A 12,062-nucleotide genomic window follows, 5' to 3' on the forward strand; every position below is an offset into this window, starting at 1 on the left:
GTCCAGTTATTTCTGTGTGGGTGTGGCAGAACATAGGCCCCTCCCCTCACTCTTCTCATTTTAATCTGAAAGGATGAACCAGGAGGACTAGTTTATTTACGTTTATTGAATTTCCTATTTTTAAATATAGATTAAAATATATATTTTTATGATTCATCACATGGCCAGTAGTGAGTCAATTACAGGCATCGGTACTTAGAAGTGAAGATAGTAAATGTTACCTATTGGTCTTTTATAACCTATTAGCTAAATAACGCCCTGTGTATTGGCAATGTGTTGAATATGCATATTTCTCCTGCCACAGACACTTTAACCAATGAAATGTGCGGCCTTGTATAATGTCTCTGCATTATGTCTGGTATAACAGTATTTCATAAATGCCTAATGGCCATTAATATATTTGCATTGTTAATAGCGGTTGGCTCGGGCGGTTGCTGCGGCAACCGCAGCCATCTTGCAGCACCTGTAGCGCTATTGTGCAAGCCAGGCAGCCGACCATGCTGTAGACTGGGCAGCAAAATGCAATTCAGAATTCTAAATAAAATGAGAAGCACCTAGTTCACTGTGTCTGTGGGGTTTTATTAGATGAAATGCTTACCCACAGATAGATTAAGTACAGGGTGTTGCACCCACAGCCTATGAGTGTGTGAAGCCAAGGGACCTCGAGAGCCACTGACTCGGGAGCATATTATTGCATTTGGGGGGGAAGGACACCCTCACAATTTTTCATTTACTTCATAGCATCTCTGTCCAATTTCATTTCCCTCGGCGAGCGATACAGAACAGCTTATCGTCGGCTCCTAACAATGTAAAGCGAGTGCTTTGTGTGTGAACAGCTCTCTCCTCTACCTGAGGAGCAGGTTAAAGGAGCCTGGGGGTCTTTGAGCTGTACTCTCGACTGACTCGGTCTGAGAAGCGCTCTTAAACACACTGAATTCAAATGTAGCTCTAAATGGGTGTTTTACACAATTTGATCACCCAGTTTAGCCACTGCTTCTATTTTAACCCAATGTTACTGGACAGGATAATGCTGACTACCATTCTTGGCCATGGACGGTTATGGCCTGGAGATCAAACTCGCTTAGACAGTTGCACCACTCGAGAGTCCTTCCTATTTGAAGATTTTAGTGTTTCACCGGTGCATAATGTATATCCTTGCTGTCAAGCAAAATGGCAGCTTTACAGGGGGAGGGAAAAAACCTTCTTATCTTTCAATGGATGTCAGTGTAAGCGTTTCTATTGGTCCATTCTTCCTGAAATTCTGGCATAATCTAAACAACAATTGCTTCATATGAATCGTTTTAGACTGTTTAGCTTTGTGCAGGAGCTACAGGGCAAATGTTGCTAACAGAGAAGCTTATAAGCAAACCACATGCCAAAGTTGTTGGATAGATTTGCTAACACAGTTTGCAACATTTAATAACATGCTGTTATCTAAATGATGGACAGGTTCATGTCACGACACTAAAACCAGCACAGGGATGTTCCAGTAAAGCGAGTCTTAATATTATTTAAAGCCTTAAAGCAATGGTTTGGTCCAAAATCTATTTGATAGAGTTTTTCCATACGATGATTTAGGCTTGCAGTTTGCTTGATGCTACACATACATTACTTGTTAGCTGCATTAGCCTCAGCTACAGTTCACACTAAAAAAAGCACCAAACATGTCTTGGTTGAAGGATTACATTTAGGGTAAAGGAAGGATTTTACAAATGTAATTCTTTCCTGAACCACTGCATTAAGTTTTGCTATCAACGATACAGGACTGGCATGCAAGACAACGCTTGGCTTAGCTCTGCAACTCTTTCCAGTCATTTCTAATTCATTACTATTCCAAGAGATGAAAATAAAAGCAACATATTAAGATCTAGGATCGTCTGTCTTTGACTTCTTTATGACTTCCCATCTCGGATAGGCACTCTTTCCCTGGGAAGTCTTGGTAAGTACGAGCCCTGAGCTATGATCCCACAGTGTGTGAAAGCAGGTGTCCGGTTCCAGCCCCCGTCGAGCTCTCTGCTAATCACCTAATTAAAGCAATTAGCCAGCTGATAGGTCTGTTTTTGACATTTGGCACGCAGAGTCCCACACAGACCCGCTCAACTGTCCATCATGGACGCTAGCCGCTATGTTATTGCCCTCGGTGCTCGCTGATTGGCTATGACTTTTAAAATCAGCTGTGACTGGCAGAGCTGCTCTGTGATTGGTGTGATTTGCTGTGGTTGGACAGGCTTTGATTGGCTGTAATCAGCTGTGACTGATGGTGATAGGTTGTTTACCGCAACTCCACCTCTGTCCACGGAAGAAAGATGGCTATTTAGAATCTTTTAGTCTGACTTTAACACTTCTGCTTCTGTGGCTGAAACCCTAATACTTCAAAGGTGCTTCGATACTACACATCTTACTGGGTGAAATGAACATGGTGGCAGTTGAGCTAAAAGAAGCTGGTTCAGATTTAGCTTTGTGTCTAACGTGGTTAGAAATATATGAATACATATGGCAGTTAAGTGTAAAACACTTCAGACCATTTCAGGATCTGTCCTGTTGGCCTGCTAGTTTTCTTGTCCTGTCAGAGGGAACTCTGCCCTCTTGTGGTGAAATAATGTAGCTGTGTTGATTTTACATGTTTGAGATGAGCTGTGGTAAATAATTGAGAGGCATCTACAGTTTTCTCTCTTGCTGGCAGCGAGTTTAGATTTAAAGAAATAGCCTAAATGTTTGTGGACATCCCTTCTAATAAATGCATTCAATAAGTGCATTAAGTTGCACCCATTGCTGACACAGATGTGCAAATGCACACACACACGCACACAGACGTACTGCCAATAGAATAGGACTCTCTGGGGCAAATGAACATGAACCCATTGGCACCATGCCTAATGCCAGGCGTGGGCTAGAGGGGCTGAGGAGCAGTGGAACTGTGTTCTCAGTAATGATGAGGCTCCATCCAACCCTTATGGGATGAGCTGGGGGGGTTGGGGATGTGGGGATAACTGGTGGTCTTGTGCATGTTTATTCTTTGTTAGCAGCAGTTTGCGCAGTGGCTCCTGCAACTGCTGATGTTAGGTGGAACTTGAGTTAGCTAGAACTTTTAAGAAGGCTGTTTTTGGCTGAGGAAGGGTGTCCTATCAGTGTCTGTCACAGCAAACCATTGATAAGAAATATATTTAGGCCTAACGTGGTTCAGAAAGAAGGAGAGGGCTGAGGAGACGAAATCTGAGCCATGCAGTAGTGTGTATGTGTGTGTGCGGGTTGTCTGTGTTTTTGGGGACTTGAGAGGTTGGACAGGGGTCCTATACCGTGCCCTGGGGCTTATGTTCACCTCCTCTCCTCAGCCTCTGCCCTGGAGAGAGCCGCTGTCACGTCTCATAGCACGGCCAACACGGAAAAGGGAGGGGTGTGTGACTGTGGCATTCTGGGAGGTGCGTGTGTGTGTGTGTGTGTGTTTTTTTTTTCCTGGGTGGCCTTTTCCCTCTGCACTGCCCGAGGCGGGAGGAGCCTGCTGCTACTGCTCCCACTCTGTGTGTGAGTGTGTGTGCGTGTGTGTGTGTGTGTGTGTGTGTGTGTGTGTGTGTGTGTGTGTGTGTGTGTGTGGGTGAAGGTCGCACTCAGAACTGCAGCAGAAAGAGATAGAGAGAGGGAGAGAGAGAGAGCGTCTCTGGGTAAAATTGTTAAATACAACTTACACCTTGGTCTATCCTAGCTCTGCCCACTTCCCAATTATTCCATAGCTACTGTTGCCAGGTTAGACAAACTTTACAGAACACAAATTCAATTCTGTGTTAAACCATTGAAAACAAGCAAGATGCTAATTTCTGCTACACAAATCAGTTAGGACATCACAGCTTTCTTTCACCTATGGCTGTATGGTCCCCCCTGAGGTATTAGGTGCTGTCTGTAGTGTGTAGCACATTCAGTGTGTTTTCGCAAACCTACCCCACAACTGTCGAACACCAACCTCATCCAATCCACCACTCACTCTCTATTGCTGTACATCGAAATTTCTTTCTGATTTGAAAGAAGCAGGCAGGTCTTCTAGCTGCTGTGTATCATTTGCACTCGCCATAGTCAGATGCCAATCAGCTCGTGAAATTTAGCTCTGCATGGACTCAAATTGCCCTTCCACTGTGGCCCGGGGGTCACAAGTTTAAATCTCGAGCCATGCTGCTTTGCCATCAGCGGCAGAGTCTGAGAGAGCACAGTTAACCATGCGCTGGGTAGATGGCACACTTAAAGCGATGTGGGCTGGCACAGGCATCTGTTAGCTGGTGCGGTGAAGCTGGGGACCCAGAGCTTTCCTCTGAGCGTGTTGTCAGCCTGGTGTAATATCGTGATTCTAGGAAAGAAAGTGAGGTAAAGGTTTTAGTGTACTGTCTTTCGTTAGTTTTTAGAAAAGAACACACTAGTAGGTGGAATAAGGATAGGTGAATGGCCTCCACCTCCACCCCCACCCCAAAAAAACTCTCCTCCTCCACCTCCTCTCACTCTCTGGTTCTTTCTCCTTATCCTCTTCTTTTCTCTCTCTCTCTCACTGGTGGCCAGATCGCGGAGACGTATGCCTTCCTGCCCCGCGAGGCGGTGACCCGCTTCCTGATGAGCTGTGGAGAGTGCCAGAAGAGGATGCACATCAACCCCAGCACTGCAGAGTTCAAAGGTCAGAATCCTCTTTCACACCTCTGAGCAAACAAAAGCCTGGTGCTCCGCAGCGGCACATGACAAAGAAATGACACTCTGTTCAGCTGTTCAGCTTTCCCTTATGGTTTGCATTCTGGGCAGTCATATAATAATGTTTTATGATCATTTGGTTTATTAAAAGCACCTAAAATAATCAAGGTTTAGCAAAAATGAATGAAAACTCCCAATTTACCCAGTTTCCCTCCCCAATTTAAGCCTTCTGTTGGACATTAAAAGTCACATATGCGTCCAAAAATATCACCAGGTTAACATCAAGCTCCAATGTTAGACAGATGTAAAATTTGGCTTACATAACCAGTGACTTAAAACCTTTCGCGTTTGTGTAGGCGTTAACATTATGCCGTTTAGCAGATGCTGGGTTTTGGTCATCATACCTTAGAGCTAAAGGTATTTTACGTCAATATGATGTTTAAAAGACGTTGGATTTTGGGTACTTAACATTACAACTTAAAACCAACAAAAAATCAACGTCAGCTGCCATCACTATTCCACGTCGCATTGACCATGGCATTACACATTAGGACGTTGTCCAGACGTTGAATTTTGATCACCCGACATCATGACCTATATTCAACCAGATAACGTCTATTGTTATTATATATAAAATCTCTGTTGTGATTGGATGCCCTGTTTGTACCTCAAAAATCTTAATGAATGAGCAATGTTGAGTGCTATTGGCTGAAAAGGTAGATATTCATGTAGAAGTGTTGATTTTTGTTACAACCCCAAAACACAGATTTAAGTTCTTTTTTGTGTATTTTTGTATTACCAAAAGTGATCAGTGAATCAGTGAATTTTAAAAAGGTAATATTTAATTAGCCAGTATCTAACCATATAAATAAACCAGCTTGATCCAGCCAGTCCAGCACCCACTGCCAACACAGTTCTTCTCTTTGTGGTTCAGGCTCTGTAGATACAGTATTTTGTCACATTGGTCTACAGTTCATACAGCTTATTACAGTCAGTAACTGTAGGATACTTCACCACACAGACAGGATGTCTGTCTGCTGTTAGTCATACAAGTGACTAATTCACTTTCTGTTAGTCAGGTTCCTTCCCAGACACTCTGATACTGATGATTGGATCTTCTTCGCATTTAGAGAGAGGCCCAAATGAAACAGACATTGATGACAGGATGAGTCTTTCTAGAACACCCCCACCTGTCCCAAGGAAATTTTCCATTTCACAGACTTTACAGAGCTCTGAGCTGTAGTTATTTAAAACGGTGAGGTGAACCCCTACAGTCTACAGACCTGTATGACACCAAGGCAGGTCAGTGTTCATTGTGTTTGAACAAAGACCCAGGGGATTTTCAGTGGGAATTTTGGTGCTGGACTGATTCTCAACATCGCCCTCCAGTGGCCCGATCTAGAGTTGTGCTTATATGGTATTTGTTAATCAAGCCCAAGCAGTCCACCTGCTGAAATGTCCTTTACTGTATATACACATTACTGTAAATTTCAGCTGAATTATAAATCTCAGTTATAAGGCTGTGTATGTCTGACATCATTTCAGTAGAGTTCAGCTCTTTCCCATTTTCACTTAACCCTCGTGTTGTCTTAGGGGCAAAAATGACATGGAAGTATGTTTAATAGCAGAATCTTTTTTTTCAGCTTACAATTAAATGTTTTTTCCTTGAGTGACCCCAACATTAAAGAAAGTGAAACATTGCCTTTGTGCATTTACGTCCATGAAAGCTGTACCACACCCTGGAAAATAGATTGTCTTTGAGTGGTTTTGACTGTTAGGACAAGGGGAGTATACGGAATACGGAATCATTTACAATCATACTTATAAAATTAAAAGGTTCAATCATACTTTTGACAGTAAATCATCTACAAATCTGATTTGTAGATCAGCATAATTCAGTTTATCGAATATATAATTATATTCGGAAATTCTGTTTTATTTTTTTATTACAATATGTTGAATACATAAAAATTTTTGTAATATTACTTTCTATGTTTGAAATTAGCCTGGGAATTTTAACTTGGAAAAAAATGTATGAAAATCAATTGTGATCAATTCAGACAAACCAAAATCAATGCAATTGATTTGCTGTCTTCAATACATTATAATGCACTGATGCATTTCACACCTCTCTTCAGTCTTCTGTAGAATATTGTTTGTTGCCTTTTCTTTTTTGTCTTATGTCTGAAGTTAAAGTTTGGAATGAATTTGGCTTATTTTATCAGTTGGCCTGACCATATAAAAGCACTTTGTAGTTCTGTAATTACAGACTGTAATCCTTCTGTTTATCTGCATAGTCTTTTAGCCTCCTTTCACCCTGTTCTTCAATGGCCAGGACCACAGGACCCAGACTCGAACAAAACCACCATGTCAGAGTCACTGCAGTGCTGAGAATGACCCACCATCCAAATGATACCTGTATGGTCATGTGGGGTCCGGACCATTAAAGAACAGGGTAAAAGGTGGCAAGAAACAGACTACAGTCTGTAATTATAGAACTATAAAGTGCTAATATTGTAGTTTGTATTGTAGTTCTTTAGCACTTTGTAGTTCTAAATTTACATATATATATTATTTTTAAATGTTGCAAATTATACAATTGCAAGGGAGAGCATCCTAAATGTAGGCAATCTATCCAATACTGAATTAAATGACTATTAAATGATTATTTATCATGTTTCTAGACATATAATATGATCTAAAGTGATAAGATCTGTCAGGTTTCATCTAAAGCATTATTCTAGCATTAGTTCTTTACTTAGTCAAAACTGTCCGCCAGTGTCATGAGATAATTGTGCTTGTGAAAATTACTTAAAGGTCACATGCTATAAATTTTTGTGGTATATTTTCCCAGGAGGCCACTTGTGACATTTGTGTTATTTATGCACTAAAACTCCTCATAACTTTTTATGACTTTTTTTTTTTTTCAATCTTCACCCTTTAATTAACACCCTTAGAATTAAACAGTGATACTATGAATGAATGTCATAAAGTGACTGGATAGAGCTATGGTTGGTTGGTTAAATAGGTACATTGCACTGCCATGTAAAATCTCCAATATGACAACTTTACAGCAGAAAGGAAAGCTTTTCATTCAAGTGAGAGTGTTTGCAGCTTAATTAAGAGTGGATGGTATATTTTACAACTTGAAGTGTTCAAATACTGCAGCAAACTCTTTTATTAAAAAAGGGAAGTGTTTTGCTTTTCCACAACATGGGCCCTTCAGAACAAAGTGAAGTTCTTTTAAAAATCTTCTATAATATTAGATTTGATTAATTATGTTTGATTATGTAAGCTTTTACTTGCCTACTCATCCTTTGTTCAGTGTATGAAAAACCCCATTATATGTGAGATTGTATAAGCGGATGTGTGTGATTATATTTCTGTGAATAAAGCAGTCATTCTGAGACTAAAAGGGATTTCACTCCCACAGAAAATGACCGTCCCACCTCTCTGGTTCCGGACCTCATCGACTACAACATGCCTCTTACTGCCACCTACCTGAAACAGATGAAACTGCAGTGCATGAACAACAATGAGCAGGTGAGAGCCGATGGGTGTGACAGACCATCCAAACACAGCAGTAAAGCATGTGCTTTATTATTATGTACTTAAACAGAATGTGTCTAAAAAAAATTAAAGTTAGAGGTGGGAAATGAGCATGCGGGTTCACTATGTGAGGTTAGTTATACATTTAAAGGCTTTGAATTGGTTGAATTGGTTGTATGAGGTCACTCCACTGGCTATTTCAGGGGAATAGACATTCAGAGTAATTGTGTTTTAGCGTTATGCCAAGTTAATAGTAATGTATTTTTAATAGGGCCTTAAAAGATTATTTGCCATGCAATAATAAATACACTATTGGTTTGTTTATAACTCTAAAGAACCTTCTAAAGGTTTAACCCCTGGCTCACTGGTTTGAAAGTGTTATTACAAATGTCTATTACCAAAGAATAGCCTGACCAGTTTGTATAGAAGTCCCTGTAGTTGCTGAATAATACACCATGTGTGTAATAAGCCTTTCTGCATTAAGGGGTTAAAGAACCTTCACAATTCATAAAGGCTCTGTACCAATCACCAATGTAAGAGTTCATTACAATATGTGGAGTTTCTTTCAAATATACCCTCGAGGGTCTTCATGCAGAAGCTAAGGCAGTGGATCTATAATGAACCATAACATGTCAAAGAAGCCTGCTGTATAGAGCCCTTTTTGCTTGTCGTATTTCTAATGTACACTGAACGTTTCTTTAGGGAACAAAATTAGGTTGGAATCATTAGTGCTCTGTCAGGGCATCTGTGCTACCATCATTTCTCTGTCTGATGAACTCCAAAAGACTTTACATATTAGTGGTGACATCATGACAGCACCCGAATGCTTTCCATTCGCTTTCACTTTTGCATGTTTTATGGGTTGTAAAGCAGTGACTACGTTTACACTCACACGCACGCATGAAGATTTGCATAGTTTATCACTCGGCTTCTGAGGAGGTGCCGAATTAAGCCCTATGGAGTGTCTAAAACCCTGCTGAATGTAAAACGCTGTACAGTTCCACACACTGCGGCGCAGGCATGGGGACTGTAATGTGCAGTATGTGGTTGTCAAGGTAAACTCCTATAGCTAAGGTTGCCTCAGCAACAGTATGTACCTGGGTGCCTAGAATAGCATTTCATTACAAATATCCCTCTCTGTAGAGCTTAGAAACGTGTGTCTATATGAAATGAGATTTCAAACAGCCGCCTTGCTGTCATAGGTTGCGCCTGGTGGCCGATATAACTGAGACTGTCCATTGCAGAGACCTTGCCTTGCTACTGCTAATTGAAGCATAGCTTGACCTGGACTTAGTATTCTGAATCTGACAGATAGAAACATTGGTGTGTTGCTGGGCTATTGGTTTGGGGAGCAGGACAGGTCTGGTTGAAGTATGCAACTGTTGTTCAGTGTGACTGAATGCCCTATGGTCGCTTGGACTAGCTTAGGTGCTATTAGTTAATATTAACACTAGGGGTCAGTGTTCAACTACTCCATGTGATGTTCAGAGCGCACGTTCATCGCAGGGAAGTGATGGAGAGGAGGAAAAGAGAATGAGCAGTTTTCATTGAGAAATGAGAAAGGATCATTCTGAAAGTTTTAAGTCATTCTACTGCATTTGGTTTTTTATAAAGAATGCAGCTTAATATAGAATAAATATCGATAACATGTCCATATATAACCCCTGAGTTTTAGGATGCACATTCCTGGAAAAATCTTCCAAATCGATCAAACCATGAGGCTAAAAAGTGTTTTTTTATCACTTAAATTGTCGTGCTAAAATCAATCCTCACTTTAATAAAGCGATCGAAACATCCACATTAGTTTTTTTCATTTACGTCTAAAAAGTCTTTATAAAATGACATATAATCCAGAGATTCAGGTGGACACTGTTAGATGCTCATCCAGTGTGCAACTCCACCAAATTGCATCACTTTACACCAATCAGAACGAGTTCTCTGGCACTTTTATCCTCCTCACGCTAAATTCACAGTAGGGATAGGAATGGGTTAAGGGGTGGGGCGGACCAGGGTGAGGGCGGAGTCAGCGCTGTCGATCAGCGCTGTAGCTGCTGGTAAGTTCCCGCCCCCTCCCTCCTTCTTCAGAGGCAGTGGGAGACTCCGGCGCTCAGAACACAACTAGAACCAGCGGGACGGTGAGGGAGGAAGGAAACCCGCGGGTTTAAAGACCCCTGACAGGCTTATTTAAACGAAAAGACTAGAGGTGTAAATTAAAAAAGGTAGGTGAGAAACGTTTTGACTTATTTTGGTAATAATGAAGAAGTGAGGTTCATCTTTTAGAACAGCTCTTGCCTGAATCCTACCCAGTGCTAACACCTCTGCCAGATCGAACTCAGCCCGCTCCGGTTTGACCTCGGGTGGCTAAAGGGGGGTTAGCATCAGGGCGGCGTGTTGTTTATCCTCAGAGAGCAAAGTGTCGACTAGCTCGGTTAGCTTGTGGGTGAAAGGGGTAAACCATGTCCTGCGTGTCTTTCACTTGACATGCGAGAGGAATAGGGAGGCATTTGTGTTCTGACCCTTAAGTGAAAGGGGAGAACTTTATTTATTAGCTAGCTCTCTCCTAGGCTCACCGACTCACAGTGGACATGGGCTAGAAGTTGTAGCTTGCTAGCTAGTACTTCTGTAAAAAAACAGTTTAATAAGTGTGTTATATAAAAACATGAAATCATGTGAAATAATGTGTTTATCACATTTGCAGCATTGCTCACCGTCGCCCTCAGCTTAGCGCGAGAGATGCAGCAGCAGCACAGGTCCCTGCCTAATTAGTGCGGAACTACATTTCCTCCTCAGTGGTCTTCCAGCTAAAACCCTCCGTGTACTCAGGTCTTCTCACAGTAAGTGAGGAGCGCGTAGTGCTCTGCTGACTTGCCTCTCTGTTCCTGAATTCATTGTAAACTCCTGCAGACCACTTTCAGAGTCTTACATGATGCAAAACCCACTCGTTTAGTTCAGCTCCTTCACTCTCACAACCTCCTGCCTGCACTCAGGTGCTCTAGCCCCTTGGAGCAGTGCTTTCTCTCCTGAGTGGCAGGTCATTTAGTGCCATGCCCCCCTCGCTCTGAAGCAAATTACAGCAATATATCCATGACTGCTCTTCTTTCAAAACCACACCGGAAAGCTTTCGCTTTACTCAGCACCATCCTCCAGCCTCCATCCTTATCTGTTGTATGGTGCCACTTCTCAGAGGTTGTTGTCCTTTTGTGTTTTGTGCTGTTGTATTTTATGGATTGTTTGCTGATGCTCTGTCAAGTGGCAGTGAGTTTGAGAAAGCCAATATACAAACAAAAAAAATATGACCACAACAACGATAACAACAGCTGCTTCTGTGGGGCTTTTCTAACCCTCTGCCCCTAAAACCTGTCCAGGTCATCCTCCCCTCACCCCATCCCTGGATGAATTATTGTGTGAAAGTCACACTTCTCTTCTTCTTTCTCTCTCTTGCTGCCACCACAGCAGCAATGCAGTGTCCCTGCCATTAAAGCACTGATGTGGTCCAATATTGTTGCATTATCAAGAGAGCACTGTGTACACCACTGTGTGCCTTTGGAACAATGCACACAATTTGCATTAAATCAATAAGTAACTGTGTGCGCATGTGTGTGTTTGAGAGAGGAAGAGAGAGAGAGAGAGAGAGAGAGAGAGAGAGATGATGGAAGAATACTTGCACAGGGCCAAAAGAACGATTTAAAGACGCATCGCTCCGGATATTTATTATATCCATATGATTTGTTGTGCTGAGGAATTACACAATGCTCCCAATCTACGATTAGACATTATAGGTAGGACTGCACAATATATCGTTTTAGCATCGCCAGATTATCCCATCTCAGTATCAGTTATTTTACTCCAAT

At 41.8% G+C, this 12,062-nt stretch overlaps 1 protein-coding gene across 2 annotated transcripts in view; it reads left to right on the plus strand.

The window, feature by feature from the left end:
* Positions 1-12,062, plus strand: part of nol4la (nucleolar protein 4-like a) — a 64,887-nt gene that overhangs the window by 28,988 nt on the left and 23,837 nt on the right. For both annotated transcript variants that reach the window (XM_072681818.1, XM_072681819.1), the window contains 2 exons: positions 4,540-4,651; positions 8,096-8,205. In XM_072681818.1, coding sequence (XP_072537919.1) covers positions 4,540-4,651; positions 8,096-8,205 — 222 coding nt within the window. The remainder of the gene's footprint in view (positions 1-4,539; positions 4,652-8,095; positions 8,206-12,062) is intronic.

This window comes from Salminus brasiliensis, chromosome 6 (genome assembly GCF_030463535.1).
Source record: "Salminus brasiliensis chromosome 6, fSalBra1.hap2, whole genome shotgun sequence".
Classification (NCBI taxonomy): Eukaryota; Metazoa; Chordata; class Actinopteri; order Characiformes; family Bryconidae; genus Salminus; species Salminus brasiliensis.